Source organism: Numenius arquata, chromosome 6 (genome assembly GCF_964106895.1).
Source record: "Numenius arquata chromosome 6, bNumArq3.hap1.1, whole genome shotgun sequence".
Classification (NCBI taxonomy): Eukaryota; Metazoa; Chordata; class Aves; order Charadriiformes; family Scolopacidae; genus Numenius; species Numenius arquata.
Genome location: NC_133581.1, coordinates 60778590 through 60803863, shown reverse-complemented (window position 1 = coordinate 60803863; position 25274 = coordinate 60778590). Strand labels below are relative to the sequence as shown.

Below are 25274 nucleotides of genomic sequence, written 5' to 3'. Positions count from 1 at the left end.
CCGGTAATAAAGTTTAAATCCTTTCAGTAGCAGAGAGTGATTGGCCATGCTTCCTTTATAGTGGGGAGAGGGAGGTTTTTCCATAGGCAGCTGAAGTTAGACCCTTGAAATGGAGAGGCCTCTGGAGAAGTCCATCTCCCTCTGTGAGTTAAGGACATTCTTGTGTTTGGAGCTCCTGTAGTTGCATTGGAATTGAGTTTCCTTGTAAGTTCAAGTCACTACCCATTTGAGAGTCTTTGGCTTTCTCTTCTTACCAGCTGTCTTGAGAGAAAAAATTAGTCATTCTGTGAGCAGTCAGTACGCTGTATGCGTGCATTCACTCAGAAGAGCTGTGTTACGCAGGACTTGAAATGCAGATCATTTACAGAATGAAGAAAAGTGCAAACCTGATTACTACTCCTTGTGAAATCAAGACAGGCAAACATGATCATTGCTTCAGTACCTTATGTTTCTTCAGATTTGTAGGCCCATATATGTAACTGCTTTGAAACAGTGTAAGTAAAATTGCTACATGAGCAATGCTGTGTTGTACTCCATTAGTAGATCAGCAGAAAAGGCAGAGGGAAAAAAACCTGCTGAGCTTGCAGATAAACCAAGAAACCACGTGGAGCTGGGCTAAGGTGTGATGCTCAGCGGTTGTTGTTTCAGTCTTCCTATTAAGGAATAAGGACAATAATTTTTATACGTAGCATAATGTACAGTTGATTAATGCCTGCATATCAATAGCTGCAGAAACTTGTGTGCAAACAGCAATAAAAAGGTAAATATTTTCAGGCAGTATGTTGTGAAATGAAAAACACTGGCAATAGCATCTGGTTAAAAAGCTTTTCTTGTATTTCAGAGTGCTGCAGCCACTGCAGCTACGTTGGCTCTCCCTGCTGGCGTTACTCCTGTTCAGCAGATACTTACAAATTCAGGTAACTGTCTTAACACTGGGATCAAGCAATGGTTTTGAGGGTGCTTGGGAGGGAGAAATTCTGGGTTTTTTTCCTTCCTGCTCTATATTGTTAAAAAGCAGAACCTGGGAATCTGCCCTTACAAGGTAGTGCAGTCCCTTCACTGGACTCCTGGACTCTTTTGCCCACTGACTTGCTGGTCTTATGAACCTTGGGGTTCTGACGCACCAGTGGCATGGGTTAGTTCTCTGCAAATTTTCCTCGCTTCTTAAAGAAGCACACGAGGCAAGACAAAAGGCGTTGCTGTCTCTCCCCTTTGTGTATTTCGCAGCTTTGTGACGCCGGTTCTGAGCACAGATACTAGACTGATTATAGAAGAGCAGAATCACTTCATCTGTGACTTCAGATGACTTTTCCAAAGGTTTCTTGTACTGGCTAACTAAGCACACACAGTGGAAGTCCTAATTTTGCTGGCAATGCTAATTTTATTTTAGATTTATTATTTTTAAATACTTTCATGCTCTACATTTAGAATATAATACTACTTTTATGAACAGCATTATCTGATGCTTCATGTACTTTTGTATTACGCTGATTTTATAAGCTTGATTCTAGATCTGTTCTGCATGGAGAGTAAAGAAAGATCTGAGAAAGCTCATTTTCTAGAATTGGTTGTTCCCTTTGCCAGAGTAATTCATCTAGTCTGCTCAAAATCATGTGGGACTTAACCTCTCTGCTTTAGACATTTGAACGTTTAATGGCTAATGGCTGCGTATTTGAAATAAAATTTAAATGTGTAGCTGTTGTAGAAATTCAAGTCTTTCAAATTTTTAAGGATCCAGATCTGTGTTTGTCATAGTATAGAATATTCTGTGGCTCACGCTTGTTACTTTCATTATGGTCATAATTTTTTTTCTCTAGTTACAAATATTTATAGTATGTTTTCTTAAACAAGGGGCTAGGGTAGTACCTTCTTTCAGATTTGCTTAGTTATGTCAGTAAATAGGGCTTTGCATTTGCTGTGGAGGGAGAACAGGAAATCAAATTAGTCTTTGAGGGAAATGTATGAAGTTCGGGATTATCTAATTTAATTTCTTCTCCATCTTTCTGATTAGAAATGTGAAAAACTAATGTTGGAATATATCTTAGCTCTTGCTTTTCAGAGTTGGAGGCCATCTTCAAAGGTGTGTGAGTCTTAGATGTATTTTGTGAAGTGAGGAAAAGTATAAAGGATAATAAAATTGAGTACAGGCATTATGGGAACAGAAAGGAGAGGTGGATAATAAGTGTAAGGATAGATTTTTAAATTTTTTTTTTTTTTTCAAAAAGGCAACTGCACAATAATACTGCAAAGTTATGCACAGAATTTCTTGTAATGTGGTAATTGGAGGGAAAAGAATCTGAGGGAAGGACATCATCTGACAGAGCCCTGGAAATACCACAGTGTTAGCAGTGGATAGAATTTTTGTAGTGTAAATACCTGTAGTCTTATTTTGGTATATGTTCATCTGTCTTTCTGTCTGTAAAATCTATCTTTTGAAACACGAGGTATGTTCATAAGTGGGAGCTAATATTTAAAATACTGTGCTGCATTAAAGGATTAGAGTTTGGCTTGCGTACGTAAATTTATTTTTGGATGGCATACCTCATGATAGCATTTAGATAGTAAACAACCCTATTAGTTCTTTGTTTCTGACACAGCTGCTTATAGCATGGTATCTTTTCACTGGTGAAAGTGAAACATAAATGTGCTCCTTTAATTGTCATTGGTGTTCTTCTGGGAAACAAGTGAATTTCTATATTTGATTAATTTGATATTTATTTTGTTACAGGCCAGATCCTCCAAGTAGTTAGAACTGCAAATGGAGCTCAGTATATCATTCAGCCACAGCAGCCAGTTGTGCTACAGCAGCAGGTCATACCGCAAATGCAGCCTGGTGGAGCACCTGTTATACAGCAGGTAAAGAAAATATTTTAATAGGTACACTTGAAAGAAAAACCATTATAGTAAGTATTAAAGAGCTTGCATTTTTGTGAGCCAGTTGAAAAGAAACACAAAGTCAGAATTGGTATGTTTAAAAAAAACACCGCACTTGTATTAAGTGCTTGGTTGTGGTTTTTTTTTAAATGAGCAATTTTGAGAATCCCATTTTCAGTGTCACTTCTAGTCTTGTCAAATTGTGACTGGCTGCAATTTAAAATTTCTTTTGTGTGTCCCTTGATGACAATTATATTTTGTGCATAATGCTAGTCTATATCCTTTTAAAAATGTGTTTATCGGTTAAAATGATTGTGTGTCACATAACATGTAGAAGAAAATACCTGAAACAAACACACACGTGCCTCTTGGTTATTTTAGTATTTAATATAGTATGTCTTACGATGGTTTTTGTTCAACTACAAGGTCAACTGTGTGTCCAGACTGTGTAAGCGTTGAATTTAGCATTATGTCACAGTTGTGCAGTTTAAGCATGAATAACAATCTGTAGAGAGTTTGAAGTTAAATATTTTATAGAGAAGGTTTAAAAATAATCTTTTACTTGAATTTAAACATTCCTCTGCTGTGCTTGGTGATGGTGCTAGTGTTTTAGAATAGAAAGACAGTAGGTTTTCTTAGATTTAGCAATGCAAAATGCAGAAAAGGAACACTGAGTGGTGAAAGAAGGTACCTTATTGAAGATAAAATTATGTATCTGATATAGGTGGAATATTTGTAACTCTTGTTTCTCTCATTGATGCAAGTCAGATTGATACACTTTAATTGTTCTCTGTAAGTGATGTGGTAGTCTGTTATGGAGGCAGCCACAGTACTTGCAATTATATTCCATCAGGTTTTGGCTCCTATCCCCGGAGGGATTCCCCAGCAGACAGGAGTGATTATTCAGCCTCAGCAGATCCTGTTCACAGGAAATAAAACACAAGTCATACCTACAACAGTGGCTGCCCCTACACCGGCTCAAGCACAGATCCCTGCAGCTGGTCAGCAGCAACCACAACAGCAACAGGCACAACCACAAGCACCACTTGTTCTCCAAGTTGATGGAGCAGGGGACACATCGTCTGAAGAAGAAGAAGACGAGGAAGAAGACTATGATGATGATGAAGAGGAAGACAAAGAAAAGGATGGGGGTGAAGATGGCCAAGTTGAAGAGGTAAACTTAACATGATTTCAGAAGACTGGAGTGCGCTTGTGGTTTTGGTTTTAGGTTTTTTTTCCCAATATTTGAAGGAAAGCTATATGCTCCAAATAATACTACATTCTAGTAATGTTGAGAATATAACTTTTATCCTTGTGGTTCAAGTTCTTGATTTCCCATGTTGAAGTTGTGGAAACTGTGTGTGTCAGCAAAGCACCTTGAAGTGCAGCTGGGGAGGATGGGGGACACAGCAAATAACTGTTAATTGTCGTGAATGCCCTTGTAAAAACTTCAGCAGTAATATTTCTGATGTTACGGAGAGGTCAGCCATGAAATTATGAAACCTTCATAAGCAAAGAGAAATAACCAACTCCACTTGGGACTGAGTGCATACAAACGCAAGGTGTTAGGAAGATTGACAAAAAGGAGAGCCTATATTTAGTTGACTGAGGGGACCGATAGATGTGATCTGACCTGCATCCTGCTGACCACTCTCTGCTTTCTGTTACACTAGAACAAGCTTGAGAACTCAAACCTGATTATAAAGCACCTTCTAGAAACACATCTGACCTTGATTTAATGAAATCAGGAGACAGAAGCAGGAGTGGATATTCTTTGTAACTGGTTTGAAGAACCCACAACAATTTGTTAATTGTTATTTCAGACAATTCATTCTATCACCTGATGACCCCTCCCCACATGGGAAGGGGAACTGGGGGCGGGGGGGAAACAAGGAAACCTGAGGGTTGAAGTATAAACAGATTTAGTAGAATAATACTAAGTAACTAACATTAGTACTACTGAAAACCGAATATTGATCCCGATAACAATATAAAATATACTAGAATTATACTCGGCCCGTTCTATCAGCAGAAGCTGTGCACTCCCAGCAGTGAACAGCTAACGTCAGACACTGCGAGCGCTGCAGCTTCGGGAGGAAGGGAAGGGCTCAGGGGTCCAGCACTGGGGCAAGAAGTTCCCAGGATCACAACCATCATAGAAGAGAAGAAACTTCTCAGCAAACTCTTCAACTTATCTTTATATTGAATGTGACATTCATGGTATGAAATAATCCTGTTGGCCAGCCTGGGTCTAGTTGCCTGGCTCTCGCTCATCCTCGTCCCTGCCCCTGGCAAGCTCGAAAATACTGAGACCTTGAGTCCCACATACCATACCTGGCTATAAAGTAAATATTTTCACAAATTCAGACACTAGAGCCTTCTAAAAATGCAGTTTTTCCAAGCATTAGAAGAGACCTTACTGAAAAGTAAAATTACTGAAAGAGAAATTAATCCTGTGTAGCTCAAACCATGACAGTAACTTGCCGCATTCTTAACAATATGCGTTTAATTTAGACCTTGAATATTTTTGGTTTTGGACTTGAGCCAGCACCAAAAAGGCCCACAAGAATAGGAAGGGCTGGGGGGATACTAATAAGCTAAAAGTACTGTTACTTCAGTCTCTGACAGGAAACTTGGTACTCCCTAAACCTATCCCTAAAATGCGTTTTGAACTGTCAGCTCACTTCCACAGTTCTCTGCAGCCTTTGCAATTATTTTAAGATTCCATTTAAAATGGCAATATGAGGAGCATATGTAGCATTTCAGTCTCTTATCACCCATGCAGTATACACAGGTAAAACTTCTAATTTTTATCAGTGATTTAAATCAGATTTTCTGTAATACATCTACAGTGGTGTCTAACAGTATTTTTCTGTTACAACTTAAAGGTTGGGTTTACATCACTTTTCCATTAGATTGATCAGTGTTGATGCCAGTTGGAATGTTCTAATAGTTGCCTTATTAAGTATAAGGTCATCATGTTTAAATATTAAGTGTTCTTTAATTGTGCCTTAATGCTAACGTTCTTGTGGAAATTTTTTTATATGCCAAGACTTTATTATTAGTATGACAGAGACCTCCTATTATTTTTGCTACCTTTGTTCATCAGCCTTTACTTAATGAGTGGACCAGTTCCTTAAAGCTTTTGGAATCACTTAAATTTAGTATTACATTGGAAGGAATTAAGACCTCTAGCACAGCTGCTTCTTCTCTCACTAGCATCTCCCCTGTTTAGCTTATATATTTGGGAAGGTGGGAAGATGAGGATTATACAGAAGAGTTCATAAAAGGTGTTTTGCATTGATTAGAGGGTATTTTAGCTTTTGAAAAGTTTGTTATTTACATGAGATGAAAAAAAACCCACCCAGGTTTCTGCTGGAACAGACTGTTAGTGAGGAAAGAGGAAAAAATTGAAGTCATTTTTAAGGGACATGAAAATACATTCTAGAAGGTCTGGAGAAGTTATTTTGTATGTATTTATGCAAGATCATATTAAAGTCCCTTTTTTTTCCCCCCCTCCCTTTCTGCATGTGTTCAGGTCTGTTTCTAGTACATCAAACCTGAGTAAGTCATGGAGTTTCTATTTATAATGGCACACAGGGAGTGATGTGACTAACGTTGCCTTTCCACTGCTTAGATGCTTTAGAAAAATGAAAATCTGCATAATGATTCATTTTTTGTAAAGAGAAATTGCAAGCACCAGAACATTTACAGTGAAGGAGCAAGAGTGATTGTGGTCGCAAAAGGCTGCGGTGCCCAGAATCTGGTCTGGACGCTTGAAGTTCCAGACTAAAATCGGTGAGGAGTGATTTTCTTCTTGGGATGGAGGGCAGGAAGGAAGTGTACGTACATCAGCCCTCTGCTGGAAAGCCTAATATTCCCCACCTCAAATGCATTTTAGGTCCTGTAGTTTATAGACAGACTGTAGCCTTGTGTAAGTAATCAAAGTAAGAGCTCTGATCTTACTAAACAGCGTAACTTTTTGCATTTGTTTCTTTCAGGAGCCTCTTAACAGTGAAGATGATGTGAGCGATGAGGAAGGACAAGAACTGTTCGATACGGAAAATGTTGTTGTGTGCCAGTATGATAAGGTAATCTCTATAGAACAGAATCCAAGAATTCTGCTTTCTTGGTTCTTCTTCCTATCAAGTCATAATTTTTAAGTAATATCTTTGTGACTGTGAAGTACAGGTAGATGTATAAAGATTATAATGTGAATGTTAATGTAAGAATTAGCTATTGTTTGTTTTTAAAACAGGTTTGTGTGACAAGTTTGTACTAAACTTGGTAATTAGTAAAGCTTAGAAAAATTTGGCTGCATTTTGTTTTTCTTCATCAAGTCTTTTTGTGACCTCTAACAAAAGGTCAGTCCTCTGGGCTCAGGAGAAGCGTACTGTTGTAAGTAAGTTTGTACAGTTGCTGTGTCCGTGAATGGAAGAAATGGTCATTATGATTTAGACTTGTAGAAGACTGTTCCTTGATCACTCAAAATACCTCTTCTTGGTGATTCAGTAGTTATCAGAGGAGAAGGTATTTTCTGTGCTGTGCATTCTTTATTGAAATGGAATGTGGAATGCTTCTGCTTATTTTGCTTTAAATTCTGCTGAACTCTCTTGTTGCCTCTATAATGACTAATTTCTTCTTACACAACTGCTCTGGAATGTGCAAGGATTCATCCATGTCTGAAATTGTTTTAAATGTGTCCAGAGTATATCAGAAACCTTTTTAATGAAGTAGTATGCATAAAGATTATTCAACGTGGATTTTCTTTCTTTTCCTCTGCTAGATTAATTGGACTACGACGAATAAGGATACTTTTTAAAGCAGTAAAAAGCTGTAATACTGTTGACTAAAAACCCCTCATAGAGAAGAATGGCTGGGTTAGAAAATACTCAGTTATGCCCAGACTCTGCTTAGACTTGTTGTCAGATTTAACAGAGAATTTAAGATGGAGGAAAGTGGTATCAGTATCCATGTCCCAGCCATCTGTGTCTCCTCCAGACTGTAATCCAAAATTGTTAGTCTTGAGGCAGTTCAGGAGGATAGTGAGGGATCTCAGAATGCTCATCAGAAAAGCTTGTTGGGAGCTGCTGAAGCCGAGCAACAGAACTACTCTGAAATCCTCACCCTCTTAAAAGTTAAGCCCGTGAACTCAGTAGGGAACAGTGTCCGTCATTAAGCTCTAGTGCCCCGTGCACTGAAAGGGCTTCATCACTTACCAAACAACCATTGTTCAGTTTGTCTCTCTAAAGTACACAGGATCAGCTCAGCTGTTCTGGGCAGAGTTCTTGCACAGTGTCCTGCATCAGCTGATGGTGGCTGCCTCTGGAACAATAAGACAAGGGCAAACAGGTAGCGATGCTCACATCCAGCATTTTACCATCCTTCTCTGAACTGTCTCTTGAGGGAGAGATGGTGGCTTTGTATCAAATGGCCAGCAGGGGATCTTCTCCTTGATCTGTCAGAAATTAATTTGATTATTCTTTGAATCCTTGTAAACTTTGTCTTAGGACAAGAAGTTTCATAAATGAATTGTGACGTGGAGAATTACCTAGTTTTTAACCCATTAGTTTCATATGACGCCTCCTAGTTCTTTATTTAGAAGAGTTGTTTCCTCTTTGCTTTCTTGGTGCCTTTTATGATGTTGCAGACCATCGTAACCCTCCTCAGTCGTCCCTTTGAAATCAGAGCTACGCTTTGCTTGGTTGTTACTTGTACAGCTGTCCAAACATTGGATTACTTACTTTCATTCTTCAGATCTGTTTTATTCTTTTGTATCTTACTTGGTACAGGTAGATAAGGTTGAGGGAGGATCAGAGATACTCATAACACAGGTGAACCTTCAATTTATTATATGGTGTACCATCGTTCTGCAGTAGTTCCTGTGTGCTTTTGACCCCACTGAACACAGAGCTGATGTTCTCGTGGAAAAATGTTAGAACATTGGGATCTCATTCCTCACTTGTAATTGTCAACTCAAAGCCCTCGTTTTTTTCTATCCATGTAAATTGGAATTGTTTATTCCATCATTATTACCTTCGTATACATTGAATGCCACCATTGTTTTATTACACAATGAGTTAGGGCAGTAACATTGTTCTGCAGCTCTTCAGTAACTGTTCTTTTGTATCATCAGTGATGTTCTGTCATTTTCCAGATGATTAGTGAATTCTTAAACCCTGCCGACTCCAGCCAGCACAAATCTCTTCTGGAATGATCTCATTTCACTGTAAAAACTGTGTTCTTACCCTTGTTTTCCTGTCTTTATTCAGTTGTTTCTTCATCTGAGGACCTTCCTTCTTACCACAGGGCAGCTCAGATATTTCTAATGAGGGATTTGTGTCGAATGCCATTTGGAAGGGCGAGTATATATAAGCCACGCCTTTCTTTTATTCATTTGTTTGCAGTTGCCACTAACTTTTTAGCTTAAAGTAAGCACAGACCAAAAAATAGTACAATAGACACAAAAGACTAAACAATAGTACAATAACCAAACAAGAATAGATTGATTGAGTGCTACGGTCCTGTCTGTTCTGGTGCTACTTTACTGTTTGTTTCTATGGCACTAATAGCAGATGATGAGACAGTGGGTTTATTGACTTCTTATTACCCCGGGAAAGTGTTTGTCATACATAGTCACTGTTAGTTCTGATGATATTTTCTAGCTGAAGCCCTGCGCACTGTCTTGAACCAAGAAAAGGCTTGTGGGTTCCTGACTCGGCTCCTTCATGAAGTAGGATTTGCTGTGTAGTAGCCTCAGTGCTGCAGGACGAGAATTGGAATGTCAGTCATAGAATCATAGAATGGTTAGAGTTGGAAGGGACCTTAAAGATCATCGAGTTCCAACCCCCCTGCCATGGGCAGGGACACCTCCACTAGAGCAGGTTGTTCAAAGCCCCATCCAGCCTGGCCTTAAACACTTCCAGGGATGGGGCATCCGCAGCTTCCCTGGGCAACCTGTTCCAGTGCCTCACCACCCTCACAGTAAAGAATTTCTTCCTGATATCTAATCTAAATCTCCCCTCTTCCAATTTAAAACCATTACCCCATGTCCTGTCGACACCATATACAGTGACTCGCTGTTGAGAGAAATTACAGAATGTGAGGCCAGTACGTATATTCTCTATCAGCTTGTGCATTTTGTACCACAGATATTTTCAGACTGGAAACCTTGTAAATAATCCACTTGCCTTATAACCAAAACTTAACTTTGGGAAACCCAGAGTCAAACTCTAATATTAGAAGTAGAAAGCGGTGTAGGCCTGCTATCTATTATACGTAACATAATCAAACTCGTTTTCTTGCAGAATGGAGTTTAGACAAGAGGTGCAAATAATAAAACTTAGCATTTGACCTTTCAGGGCTGATTTAAAACATTAGTCTTTCTATTGCAGTGGTTAAAATGGGGATTTCTGGCTTTCAAGTGGAGTTTTGTGGCTGTCATAATCAAAGATAATGTAATCAAGTTATAGCAGCACAGGTGGATATATCTCCCTTCTTCCTTTCAAACCACCTCTCAAAACGTGCTATATGCTTTGGATTTTGGAATGCCTCTGTGCTTGCGTGGTTTTGTGACAGTTGCTGTCTCTGGTTTAAAAAATGAAAACTGTATTCATAATTAGTTTTTGTTTTTCATAGCTAAATACGAAATTGATTTTCAAGATGTTTGTAGTAATTTGGTAATGTATGTCTAATAGTTACCTTCATTTTTCTTGCCCTTACAATTTACCCATTATTACCTATTTCTGATGCAGAGTAATAGTTCAACTTTTTTTTCCCTGTTTTTAGATTCATAGAAGTAAAAACAAATGGAAATTTCATCTCAAAGATGGCATCATGAATCTTAACGGAAGAGATTATGTATTTTCCAAAGCCATTGGGGACGCAGAATGGTGAAGTTTTAAAAGACAAAACAAAACAAAAACTCCTGTAAAAGGAAAAAAAAAAAAATCAAAAGCAGGAAAGGTTGAGACTTGGACGTATACTCCAATCAAAGTGTGTATCTGCACATCAGACATAAACAATAAACAAAAGTATTGGAACAAAGGTAAAATGTGGCAACAAAGACACTACTTCAGATGAGCAAGCCATGGACTGTAGCAGCTATAGCATTGTCTGGGAGCTGGTTTTGTGTGTTAGGAATACCTTAATTATCAATTCTACATACAGGTACCTGCAGCTGGTATTTAGCATGTAAGGCTTTGTTCCCTCCCCCCCGCCCCTTCTTCCCTTGATTTAAGATTTTAAAATACTTCTTCCACTGATTGAAGGAACTCTTCCCTTTGATAGATTATTAATCTGAAAATGCTTATTGTGTGTACAAATCTTTGCTTTGAACACTTCCTTTTGGTAGTGAGGATGGTCAGAATGTTACTTAAACTGCGTGCAAGCTTTGTACAGAAGGGTAAGATTTAAGGTGTTAAATTTTAAATAACTTGTATAAGGAAAATATTTTTAATTCTGATATGCTCATTAATTATTATATCTATTTGTTGTTTTCAGTTCCCCATAAACATGTTGTTGTTCCTAGCAGTTACAAAATGGTAAAATGATCATTTATATTTCAAAATTATTTTAATTTCATGTAAGTGATACCTTTTATTTAGGGCTGTATTTTTTAAATACTAAGCACCTGTAGCTCCCCCCGACGAAAGTCAGATTGCTTAACTTGTTAATTATATTCTTGCTGTTTGGTGGTGGTTCAGCATCACTGAACTGAAACGAGTAATATAGTTTCCATTGATTTTTGTTTTTTTTTTAAAAAGGCTTTGGCGATCTTTTGAATCAAATGTGCAGGTAATGGCATAATAGATGCATTCCTTCGCCTGCTTACTACATATGTAGTCCAGACATCTACAAGTAATTCAACAGACCACAAGAATGACTAAATTTTTAATATAGAAAATCACATAAAATTGTAACATCCTGGCTGCAACTCTGTTAATCAAAGATCTGCTTTACTAAAAAGTATAGCCATAAGTTACCTGCAGCAGTTAATCTCTCTAAAGTTTCCAGGTGGCATGTGATTTCATGAGGAGAGCTGCACAGCTTTGAGAACACAAATTTTGTTAGAGTATCTTTAGACTGTTTTGGCAACAGAAAATCAAGCAGTCGGATGCACTAAACCTTGTGTAGTCACTTTTTCACATGCCTTTTCCAGAGGTGTGGTTTTGTGGTGGGGTTGTTTTCTTGTTTGTTTGGGTTTTTTTGTTGGGTTTTTTTTTTTTTTTTGTGAAAAGCAGCAAGGTTGCTCCCCCCTCCTTCCCTTCCTCGCCTGGGGAGTAAACATCTTTTCTTCATGCATAGGTTATTCTTGCAAACCCCGCTTTTGGAAATGCAGTTACTTTTGAACGAGGAGAGGGAACGGGCATTATACTTCAGAAACTGTTGAGGAAGAAATGTTCATGTGGCTCACCATTTCAAAAAAATTCAGTGTTTCATGGGAAAGATGATGAAAAAAGGATGCATTGAAGATAATTTTAATTAAATTGGTGGAGACTTTCAGAAGCAGACATTTGAACCAAGATTTCTGACCATTTTTTGCTTGAGAAGGAGAATTTTTAAACATTGTTTAACAAAGTCACAAGTGTATTTTAGCAGTACATAACAACTGCTCTAATTTTCATTCTCTGATTTACTTGCCTCCAAGTGCATTCATGGTCTCAGTACTACGTAGAAAACTCAAGACACGTTGTAAAGAGGGTTTTTTTTTTGCTGTGATTTTGTAGATCTGTGCTCTCATTGATACAAACTAAAACTGCCTGTAGGCTATGTCTAGAGCCATATGGTTGTTAGTAAGCCATCTACATCCATAAACTTTATGAAAAGTTAATTGATGTTTCTTCTAATTCATTCTTAAGTAAAGGACTTGTCATTTAGAGTGCATTTTTGGCATGGGGCTTTAAGGTATCGCCAAGTGATCGGTGATTGCTTTCTTCTCAACAAAGCAGATATTTTATTTTAATTTTTTTTACCACTGTTGACACTTGTACGTGCAACTGCGTTGAAGTCAATAATGTACCAACTAATTCCTTCCCTCACCTTTTCCATATCTGTTACCAGTAAGTCTTAAGTCGTGGACTTCAGAAAAACTCCCATAACGCTGCACAACCAAACCAATAAAAGGACAAAAAAAAATCCCTTTAGCTATAGATTCCTCTTTATACCACTGGAACCCAGATTACTTGTACGACACTTCGTTTTTATACATCTTAATGATTTTTTCACCCACATACATATACTAGAAGCTGCATAGCCTTTTTATTTATTTTTAAAGGATAGCAGAACTTTAAAGGTAACTTCAGCTTAGCCTGTTCCAAAGGATGTTAGAAGCTTTCTGAACTTGCACGGTTTCTTGCAAGCTAATTGTATGGTATGCTCTTCAGATAAGAAGTTTTGTCTTCAAATACAAACACCTGCGAAGCTTTCAGAAAGCTGGTCAAACATGAACATACCAAACTGTGCTCTTATTGCTACATCAAGTGTTCCTTTTTTTAAATCAAAAAGCATGTTTTAATTTTCATTTTATTGTAGCAGCTTGCTGTAAGAATGTAGTTTGCTTAATTTTATTATTGTACTTGAATTTTTAATCCTGGTTTTAACGATGTAACTGAACAGACCATTTCGTTAGGTTCCAAAGAGAAACCATTCCTTTCAGAGTGCAAGGGATTCCCATATTCATAGTTCATAAATGATTTCAAATGATTTCCCCCTCCCTCCCCCCCCGCCTTGGAAAAAAGGTTTTTTGGTCGTTTTTTTTTTCTTCATTTAAATAGTTCAGTATTATGGAAACAATTAATAATTTCAAGAGGGCTTATGTTAAAATTTGCACAGATAATGGAGCACCTTTTTATGATGAAAAATGGGGAATTATAACTTCATAATGATAACCTTGATGGCTGATGGAAACTTGTAGAGCAACTGGGCAAAACTGGGAGTCTCGTGCCTTTTCAGTTTGCAGAATACCTGTTTTGCCAGTATGACAATACTTTTTTCTTGATTCCTGAGAGAGTAAATTTCCTGCAGTGCTTCAATCAGAAAAGCCACTTTTTTGCTCTAATTCTGTTGGGTTTTAGTGTGTGCAATCATTTAAAAACATCTAAGTTGAAAACGGATCGAAATATGTTTTCTGTTAAGGAGATAATAGAGAATTTAGTCACATAAGGAACTATATATTGGACTATTTAAATAAAATATGTTTTTATTCCCCCCGAGTTGCTGGTTAGCGACAAGATTTCTCTGAGGCTTCATACTCCTTGTTCCTGCGTTGTACTCACAAGTTGCATTTGAACATCATTCAGTTTCCTAAACACGATCTAACCTGATAATTGTGGTCAGGGTTTATTTCCACGACTATGATACGTGATTCTGAAGCACAGTTTCTAGGAAAGAGCAAAGAACATGTTGTGTCATGTAACAGATTTTTTTATAAATGTTTTTTTCTATTTCTGCAGCACAATTAGAAGTGTTAAAGTAGGCTTCATGGAGTCTGTGAAAAGAATTCCACTGCTTGACAGTTAACAGTAATTATGCCACCACATAACACTACCAGAATAAAATTTCTTAATTCCAGTGAAGGAGTTAGAGACCTTGTTAACTAAAGTTCATTTTGATTCAATCTCCTCAATTTGTAAAAGCTCCCTTAAAAACAATAAAGACCCCAAAAATTTCCCCCAAAGCGAAAGCTTCCTAATAGAATGCAATAAGATAATGCACACTGGATTGATACTGGGCTGCCTTACACAGCATCGTGGGGTTCATCGTGTGCCACCCCACCCACGCACCTCCAGCTGAAATTAGAGTCCTTTTCAGGCATGGAGATTAATGACTGTACAAGATGAGATACTTGCACATTGTTACGTATTGGTGTCTGGCATTTAAAGTCTCGTTTTCCCATTGCTGTGAATGGTTGGGAAGTGTGTAAAAAAAACCAAACAAACCAGTCCGTTGGTTTCCCTGTTGTCTACTTCTTTCAGGCAGTTCATGCAGTGTGTCTTTTAATTATTATTTGGTGGATTAGACATTGTGGAACAAAAGGAGCTTTTTTTAACAGGAAGAACTACCTTGGGTTAGCTATATGGACAGTCATCCAGTGAGACGTGTTCCAGAGTGCATAGGGTACCAATAGATTACGGAGTGGGGGAATATCCTTTTTTGCTGTTCTGAGCTACTATTGTCAACTGCTGTTGTACATATATACTGTTATGTGTAAGGGGGTAAATATATTTATTATGTTTGTAAAATTCATTCTGTACAATTGCAGATCAAGGTTGCTCCTCTGTGATATACAGGATATTATGTTTCAAAGGCCATGCTTGGAATACGATTAGAGAACTTAGTATTTTGATGTACTAAGACCTATTTTAAGTTTAATATTTTGCCTTTGCAAAAACTTTAATTAAAGATGTTATTTAAAAATGTTTGCCACTTCATTTACTATCTTGCATGTGCATTTGTTTAATATATGAGTCTTAATGACTGAAGATCTTGCGTTTATTTTCATCACACGCAGGTAACTTCACTGTCGTCACCTACTGTTGAGTTTGCCTTGTAGACTTTCCACTTAACATCATCACAATCTTATAAAAAAACTCATATTTTAATCTTGAGGTCCATATTTATTTAAGAATTTTCTCCCTGTGGTAACCTGAGACTTAGATCTTGAGACAAAATCGGTTGAGTAACTCGGTGTGCCGTCTGGATGTTCGTCCTGTAAATGGAAACGAAAGACAATATCGAGAAGTAAAATACAGAGTTCTTGGGTGCGAGCTGGCTGATCATAAAGGTTTTACCTTCACCAGGAAACTGGTTTGACAGAATTGCATTCTAGTGTAAGCAGGTGACATCTTTTTAGTTCCTGACTAAAAGCAGTATCTTGATACATGACGTGCTTTATTTTTAAACCTGAATTTTAAACTTGAAATTCTAAATATAATTGGAAAGAAGGTAAGCTCTAGGCTATACTGCTTGTATGGGGGGCTGTGTTTTGGAATGCAGTGAATTTGAAGTAATGTTCTAGCTATAGTGGTATAAAGGTATAGCTAAACAAAAATCATAAAGAGTGGGGTTTTTTTGCCAATGCTCAAGGTTTTTTTTTCCCTAGTGCTTTTCTTGCCCTCCAGCCCTCAACACTTGGGCAAGTCTAAAAAAAACAGTACTGCTTTTCCCATAAAATTTGCCTTTCATATCAACTTGAAAAGGATTTGGAGATGATTCTGGATAAAAATGTAACAGAAATTAAGATGTTTTACCAAAAAAAAATCCTTACTGTCTGAGCTTGCAGACTGCGTAAGAAAAATCAGCTTGGAAAAATGGCCTGTTCTTCTGGCAAAAATATTTTCAAAAGGACCCTAAAAAGAGGAAAGCAGAACGGTAACAAATTAGTAGCAAACTCAAGGAAAACACAAACCGAAAAAGCTGGATTTTATCCCTGTAAGGAAAGGTGAGAGCATTATAATTGTGAATGTTAATTACACTCTCCCAGCTGTACATGAACGAAATATTTCAAGGATATTTTATTGGCAAAAGACTTTATCTTTTCCTATGATTTGTTCATGACCGTACTATTGGAATTGTAGAGGTGCGCGAGGGTAAGAATCTTGGGCTGTTAGTGTAGCTTGCAGTGTATCCTCGTTTAGTTCCGACTGCGTATCATTCCTTACAACTCACCTTAAACTGTGTCAGCTTTGGAGTTTGTGTTTCGTTTATTTTTTTAACATGGACTATTGTTTGTGAAATACTCTGTTAAAGGAGAGTATTGCCGCGTGCTTTCAAAGCAGGCTCTGTCGCTCTGGTTTTTTTTCAGACTGGTTTTTTCACCGCTAACGGGATTATGCCAAAACCACTCTGATCCTTTCAGGAGTACTGACATCTCTAGTACAGCTGAACGAACTGCAGTTGAACTACTTTTGACCTTCCGTGTGGCTACGTAGCACTCAGGAAAGTGTTTTTGTGACATTATTTTTTTTTCTCCGGAATGAAGACTCTCCCAATAATTTTTTATAGTGCGAAATGCCTGTGCAATTGCACCTTTTTTACATAGTATAAATGTGCACTTCCTGGCTTGCCCTGAAAAAGGGTTATCTGAAATAATGAGGTAATGTGGGGAGGGAGAATAAATAACTGAAAATAGCACTTGGTGTTACAAATGATACCGAGTTGCCCTTTTGCGTCCATAGGTCAAAAACCCCTCTCTGAAGATAGATACTGGTGAGCTGGTATTTTAAAATGCCTTCTAGCGAAAATTATTTTTAAAAATACAAAGCTGGGTACATTCGGCTTACGCTTTCTAGTTTTTATTTTCATTTTTACTTCACTTTTGTAAACAACTTGCTGAAATTGAAACCAGCAAGTGTTCAGTTTAGATAAGTATCTTTCACTAGCGAATCCAAATGAAAGACTGTAATTAAATTTTTAAAAACCAAAAAAATCTTGTTAATGCAAAAAAGCGTGTTACCTGTGGACACATGGTTCTGTCAAGGTAGAAATGCTTTTCCTCTGCTGGAGGTACCAAACGAAGCAGAGCTGCGCTGCGGAAAAGCCCTCTAGATGTCTGGAGCCGAAGACGCCTTTGAATCCCGGGGGAGCTGAGATGCTGCTGTACAAGTGCTGGAGCTGGCAGGATTCAACGCCAAGGTAAAGAAAAACCCTTCCCAGCTGGTGAGGGAGAATATGGTGTGGACCAGCAAAATAAGGAAGATGGTCTTTTCCGCCAAACCACCTGCCTTCCTGATTTTTCCAAAGGCTTATTCCCATTTCTCTTAGGAATCCTGCCACAAGGTCCCTGCAGAACAGGGCTCCTCGTGTCCTGCCATATCGATGTCCAAGGATTTCGTGCAGACCTTTCCCCTCAGAGGAGCCGACTCCAAGTGGGCTGTCTGGATTCCACAGGTAATGTCTCCTGGGAAGCATAGCGTCCTGGGGAGCAGTGTTTCCAAAAAGGATGTAGCGCAGAATTCACACTGTGGAAATTCTACTTGTAGGTTTTATTCTGTCTTGACCTGCGTATTTTTCAAAAAACTCAAATTTTTGCAAGTTGGAAGCTCTTTCCTTCTGCGCTTGCCTTGTTCGAGCTTTTAACAAAGACAAAGGTGGGAATAATATTTTTGACATACTATTTTTTGTGGATTGAATTTGTCTGATTTTAATGAGCAATTTTAATCTTAAAACATTTAAGCAGCATCGAGTAAAATACCGTGTATGTGCAGAGAGTTGACAAATGGCTTAAGAAGTGTGATGATGATACTGGTGTTAAAAATTGGTTGGCTAAAGAAGAAATCCATTCACATCGCAGACACGCTTCTGCACGTATCAAATTGGCTTTGGGAGGGAGCGGAGGGAAAGTGGAACAGTTCTTAATTTTAGCAGATCAAGTTGCTGTTAATGTTCATTCAGAATATCTTTTGGCTTTCGTGTTCTGTCCTAAATCGTTGTCATATCCTTAAACAGGTTTGCAATTTCACCCTGGCGTGTACACGTTGCCATGTAGCTTAAATAAATTAAGGTGATAGGTGGAAAATGTACTCTATATCAAATAGGGCATGGGGTTTCTTCCACTAGGGAAAGGAGATGTAAAGAGAATCTGGAAAGAGGAAACTGAGAGAGCACAGAGGATAAAGATAAAAGATGGTAGCCAGACTTTTTATAAAAAAATCAAAGATGGAGTGCAAACATACTTAGTTGTTGAAAGACAAGTGTAGGAAGGAATAAAAAACCCCCTTTTTCCTTTTTTCTCGGACTCTTTATGGGAAGGTACATCTGCCAGTGTTTCAGCCACCCTTCCTAATTGTCCTGTGTCAAAATACACTCCTTGCTCCTTTATACTGACATACAATTGCTGGGTTTAGTTGGAAATCTGTAGCTGGCTAAGAAAGAATTGATCTGTTGTTCCCACAGCTCCCTCTAGGCAGCAGCACTAATCCACGTATGATTTAGGGAATTCTTTCACTACAGTGGGGCTGAAACCAGCACTGTACACGCAACACAAGTACAACCTTCCTGCTGCTTTGGGATGTCAGACACTCAGACGGCGCCTCAGAATTTGCCGTGAGTTTTCTGTTAAAACTCGTGCTACTGCTTGGATTTGATTTGTTGCTGTTTTGCCTTCACAAAGGGCGGGGAGTGCTGTAATTTTTCTTCACTTTTTGAAGAAAAGCCGCTGTCATTTTAGCTGAAACTGCTCAGCTGTGAGACAGCCAGCGTGGGTTTGGCAGGTCTGGCCCGTCACCAGGCTCAGTGTTTGCAACAGGGGGACTCTTCTTGGCAGCAAAGTAGGTCTTCTAAAAAGTTTCACAGTCTATACGCGAGCAACAATCCAACAATTCCAACGGCTTTGCAACGACTGTTCAGTGAGCCCCGAGATGTGTGTTGTGAATGAAGCTGATGTTCACGACAGATTTCACTCCTTAAAAGAGAGAAGAAAAATAGAGAAGCCGGAGGAGATCATCCTCATCACAGCTGTGCAGTGCAACAGCTGAGAACCAAAATGAGTGTGTTCCTCCCCCTCTAACTAACAAAGCTTCATGAGCTTCAGCTGAACTGCACAGGTGTGCGACAGTAAGGATATGACTTCACGTGACCACAGGCGCAAGGCTGAGCATTGCATATAATCAGGACAGGACAGAAAGCTCCTACCCCCAAAAATAGGGTAAAATTCAAGTTGATTGATATTAATCCTGCAGAAGGTAAGCTTTTGGAAGGAGTAAGTTCAGGATGGCCCCAATGAGGTCCCAAGTCCTGTGCTATAGTTGATGGGACTTTTCTGTGTTTTGGAGTAGTTACCCAGTGTTTTCAGGGTGGAAAATAAGAACAGGCAGTTACAAAACCTGATAATTTGAGGTGCTGTGGCAGTTCATACCAGTGTGTGTGTGTATGTATGGGTAGGTGTGGGATGGGGGTAGGGAGTTGGAACTGCTGGGTTCTGCTGATGAAACACTCTGTGTATTGACCTCATAGAGCCCCCGTTTGTTCACTTTCACATCATGATTTCTAGTCACACAAAAACAAGCCGGGTCGGGTGGAAGTGACTAAACAGATCGAAAGCATCTCAGCTTTATTCAGAGGTATTATTGAACCGGTGTGAATTCTAGGTTTGCGGTGCTGTCAGAATCTCTCAGTGTGCGTCACTAAGACCTCTTAACCATCTTCTGTTCCAGGGCATGATGATGGCCCTTCAACACCTTGTGCCTTAGCCCACAAAGCCTACATCAAAGTGTAGTATAATGTCATATGTTTTCAGAATCCCTACCAGGAAGGAGGGGAGCGTGTAACAGAAAGGCATGATATCCAACTAATTTTGTGCTTTACCCTGTCCAATTTTAACTGCAACCCTGAAACCATTTGATTACCTGGTGTTTTTAGAGTGCGGATGCCTGGCATCTGTTAGAAAACCAATACAGACTGTGCTGCTATTATGCATCAGCCTGGCCAAACAGCCTGGAAAGGGAGGGTTTGGTTCATTTTAACACATAAGCATAGGAGGTCTGCTCAAATCTAACTTCACTTCTTCATGAGTTTTTTTTGGTACAGATTTTCCAAAGACTGTGACCTTTTTGTGACTTTTCACAAAGCTGTGAGCATTGATGTTTAAATTACCCAGCAAGAAAGGAAACGAAAGTGCATTTCATTTATGTAAATAAACCAAAATGCTATGCTAGTGATTTGAAATTTACCTTTTATTAGTTGTGTTTTTTTCAGATTCCAGGGTACCATAGCAGGGTGCATAGCTTTACCTTGACTATAGCTGACCTGGTGCAGATGGTATCATCTAGAACAGATGCCTACTCAGTCAAAAGCCCCCATCTCTCTATAGGTAGAGAGAGAGCAGACTAGCAGAGGTCAGCTCTAGCCAGTTTAAATTAAATCGCTCAGAGAAAGTTCCAAGTTCTCATAACTAAGCCTCCAGCTCAACTTAAAAGCTGTTTTCTACAGTGTTTGAGAATGAAGAAGTCTTTCATAGTGTATATATTACCACCAAATTACGCAAACAGAATCACAGAAGTTTATGTAGAGAAAACATGGCAGGGGGGTTGGAACTCAATGATCTTTAAGGCCCCTTCCAACTCTAGCCATTCTATGATTCTAAAATAGTGGCTTTCTCTGCCACCCTGAAACAGGATTTTCTCCAATCTGAAGTCTCAGAGCCAGACGAAGCCCTGAACTGTGTTTTGGGAGTTTTTTGGGACAGAGAAGTTATGTCAAGAGTTAACTGACATGTGAACACTTTGACAGTTTTCAGCAGTGAGATGTCCCTCACCTTGTATTTTTTTCTAGGTAATGCAAGGATCCATATAGCGAAAATAAGCACTTTTTTCCCCCACTGATGACAATTACTGATCATAAAATTTGGCAGCATAAATTTTGGCAAATACGGGACAAGAGACATTTGCTCTGAGGGAAGACCTAGGGGGAGGGAGGGAACTTCTGTAAGGTGGCGCATGGGCAGATCCATTTAGTTATTCTGAGAATTCCCGCAGTAGAATGGCACTCCTCCACACAAAGTTCTTACTACGCAAGTGTTTTCTCATGAAGTATCCAATCCTTGGTCACTGTCCCATACACTTTGGGTTTAGAAAGGAGAATGGAAAAGATCAGATTCCAGATTTAGTCTTTTGAAGAAGACCTCGTGGTTGTTAGGTGATTCTTCTGATTATCTTGGGTGTAATTAATAGTGGTTTTGGAACCCCAGAGCTCAGCAGTACTACTAATGTTCCTTTCCGCCCCTGCTGCACTGAGATGTAGGACATCCCTTTTCCAGCCAGTGGTGGGGAAAAATGCGAACACTCTGTCCAAAAGTGTGTTGTGTGGTCAATCCTTTTGACTTTAGGCCAGCCAAGGAGAACAAGGAAGTTGAGTGCAAGAGAAATAGTATTAACTTCTTTTATAGGAAAAATATTTTAAAACCTTCAGAAAAAACTTGCTGAGCCTCTTTACAATTTCAAACAAAGCATTTTATTCCAATGCTCTGCATTATTTCTAAAGTATTCTAGAGAAAATATGTACTGAATGCCAGAAATAATACATCTTGCTGAGACAGGTTTAAAATAGCAAGTGTTATGTAAGGGTATACACAAAACCAAAAATGGCTGAAAGATTGATCAGAGCAGGAATGGAAGAGAATATCTATAGGATACAGAAATTTACAAGAAAAAATCTGGCAAATAAATTATTTAAAGTCTATGGCCTGGATCTTTACAATAGCTTTTTAAATATTTTTTACCAAGTTAAACACAAGAAGGAATATGCAAGACATAAACCAGAAATATCAGACTTTGTTCATAAAGGCAATATCACGGAATTCTTTTAATAGACAAAAATATATGCAACAGTGGGAGATACAGCAATTCAATAATGTGTAAATATTTCCTGTCGTCCATTAGTAACAGCAAACAGCTGTATGAGTTGAAAAGCATGCTGCAATCAGTCCAACATACCACATCTTTCCACTAATTTCCATGGAACAAATAACCTGGTTTGTTTTAAGGTAAAAAGAGGTTTGAAATGTGTGATTCAGTTACTTTTAAAAGCACTTTTAAAATAAATGTTGATATAGTCTTTCCTCTCTTTCTGAAAAAGAATATGATTCCAGCTTGGATTTCCTTTTCCGCTGGTACACTAGTACCTGTGAAGTCTTAGAAAGCAGCCCTGAGGAAAGGGGCTTGGGGGTGCTGATGGATGAGAAGCTGGACATGAGCAGGCAATGTGCACTCGCAGCCCAGAAGGCCAATCACATCCTGGGCTGCATCACGAGAAGTGTTGCCAGCAGATCCAGAGAGGTGATTCTGCCACTTTACTCTGCTCTGGTGAGACCTCACCTGGAGTACTGTGTGCAGGTCTGGAGCCCTCAATATAAGAAGGACATGGACCTGATGGAGCGGGTCCAGAGGAGGGCCACCAAAATGATCAGGGGGTTGGAGCACCTCTGCTATGAGGACAGACTGAGGGAGCTGGGGTTGTTCAGCCTGGAGAAGAGGAGGCTCCGGGGAGACCTCATAGCGGCCTTCCAGTACCTGAGGGGGGCCTACAGGAAGGCTGGGGAGGGTCTGTTTACAAAGGCCGGCAGTGACAGGACGAGGGGCAATGGCTTTAAGTTGGAGAAGGGGAGATTTAGATTGGATATGAGGAAAAAGTTCTTTACCATGAGGGTGGTGGAACACTGGAACAGGTTGCCCAGGGAGGTGGTTGAGGCCCCTTCCCTTGAGATATTCAAGGTGAAGCTCGACGAGGCCCTGGGCAACCTGGTCTAGTTGGGGGTGTCCCTGCTGACTGCGGGGAGGTCGGACTAGATGACCTTTGGAGGTCCCTTCCAGCCTGGACCAATCTATGAATCTATGAATCTATAAGTCTGTAGCATAAATGTACAGTTTGTCCATTAGAACTTGATTGTCTTAGCTGCTAATGAGATACTAAATAAAGGCAGGCAGGAAGCCTTTTCTCCCTTTAATGATTATTCCAGTATCAGAAGGGTGACAGAACCCAGGGCGGGGGTGGTTGTATCTCGACATAATGCATTTTGTGTGGGACTCTGACACAGCCACAGCGTTCCAAAGGCAGCCATTTCATAAGTAGGAAATTTTGCTCGTCTGGACACTTAAGAAGCCACCTTTATGTTTCTGCTTAACAATGGGTGAGTCCAGATCACAGAAGAGGAGGTCATGAATTATTTGCATGCTTCTCAGCAGTTCTGGTTTCAAAATTTGCCGAGAATCAACCAAAAATAGAAGCATGCCCCTCCCCAAAATAGGCAGCTAAATTAATCTATAATGCAATATTGTAGATTTTTAATGGCATTAACAGTGACAGAATCTTGGGGTTTTTTTTTATGAGACCACCTCACAGAGTTGGTGAATCTGGGCCCTTGTTTCTGCTCACCGATGCAGCCTTCATTTATAATTAGGAATATGGAATCAAATGAAGTTTGAATTGGGTTCACCAAGAGGAAGTCATGCTCAACCAGTCTGTAGGCTTACATGATGGCATGACTGGCTGGGTAGATGAGGGGAGAGCAGTGGATATTGTCTACCTCAACTTTAGCAAGCCTTTTGACACTGTCTTCCATAACATCCTCATAGGTAGGTAAGCTTAGGCAGTGTGGGTTAGATGAGAGCACAGTGAGGTGGATTGGAACTGGCTGAACGGCAGAGCTCAGAGGGTTGTGATCAGCTATGCAGAGTCCACTTGGAGGCCTGTAACTAGTGGTGTTCCCCAAGGGTCAGTACTGGGTCTGGTCTTATTCAACATATTCATCAATGACCTGGATGAGGGGACAGAGTGTACCCTCAGCAAGTTTGCTGATGATACAAGACCGGGAGGAGTGGCTGACACACCAGAAGGCTGTGCTGCCATTAAGCAAGACCTGGACAGGCAGAGAGGAACCTAATGAAGTTCAATAAAGGCAAGTGTAGGGTCCTGCATGTAGGGAGGAATAACCCCATACACCAGCACAGTTTCGGGGCTGGTGTGCTGGAGAGCAGCTCTTCAGAGAGGGACCTGGGAGTCCTAGTGGACAAGTTGACCATGAGCCAGCAATGTGACCTTGTGGCCAAGAAGGCTGGTGGTCTCCTGGGGTGAATTAAGAAGAGCATTGCCAGCAGGTCAAGAGAGGTTCTCCTCCCCCTCTATTCTGCCCTGGTGAGGCCACATCTGGAGTAGTGTTTAGTTCTGGGCCCCCGAGTTGAAGAAAGACAAGGAACTATTGGAAAGAATCCATCAGAGGGCTACAAAGATGATCAAGGGAATGGAGCACCTCTCTTATGAGGAAAGGCTGAGAGACCTGGGTCTGTTTAGTCTGGAGAAAAGACTGAGAGGGGATCTCATCAATGCTTATAAATATCTAAAGAGTGGGTGTCAAGAGGATGGGGTCAGACACTTTTCAGTGGCGCCCAGCGACAGGACAAGGGGCAACGGGCACAAACTGGAACACATAAAGTTCCATCTGAAGGTGAGGAAAAACTTCTTTACTTTGAGGGTGATGGAACACTGGAACAGGCTGCCCAGAGAGGTTGTGGAGTCTCCTTTTCCGGAGAGAAAATCCCACCTGAATGCAATTTTGTGCAGCCTGCTCTAGCTGAACCTGCTTTGGCAGGGGGGTTGGACTAGATGATCTCCAGAGTTCCCTTCCATTCTGTGAATTTTTACATCACACAAAGACAAATGCCCTCGTGTTTCTTACCTGTTATCATGAACAGTCGCAAAATCAACGTTATTTGCCTTTTCGTGCTACAAAGGCAATATGAAGAGACTTCTTTCCCCACCTCACTCAACAAAACCAAGAACTGCAAACAAAAAGATTAGCGTAGTTTTTGGTCAGGGTGGCAGAAGCAGAAGGATTATGTTCCATTTTAGGCCCTGGTGGAAGTTTTGGAAATTCACTATTAGAAAACCAGTTGAGCTTTTTGACAGAT

At 39.6% G+C, this 25274-nt stretch overlaps 1 protein-coding gene across 1 annotated transcript in view; it reads left to right on the top strand.

Moving 5' to 3' along the window:
- Nucleotides 1-15285, top strand: part of GTF2A1 (general transcription factor IIA subunit 1) — a 28172-nt gene extending 12887 nt beyond the window's left edge. Inside the window, exons 5-9 of the mRNA XM_074149991.1 lie at nucleotides 842-917; nucleotides 2729-2856; nucleotides 3728-4048; nucleotides 6876-6965; nucleotides 10663-15285. Coding sequence (XP_074006092.1) covers nucleotides 842-917; nucleotides 2729-2856; nucleotides 3728-4048; nucleotides 6876-6965; nucleotides 10663-10770 — 723 coding nt within the window. The 3' untranslated portion in view covers nucleotides 10771-15285. The remainder of the gene's footprint in view (nucleotides 1-841; nucleotides 918-2728; nucleotides 2857-3727; nucleotides 4049-6875; nucleotides 6966-10662) is intronic.
- The last annotated feature ends 9989 nt before the right edge of the window (nucleotides 15286-25274 follow it).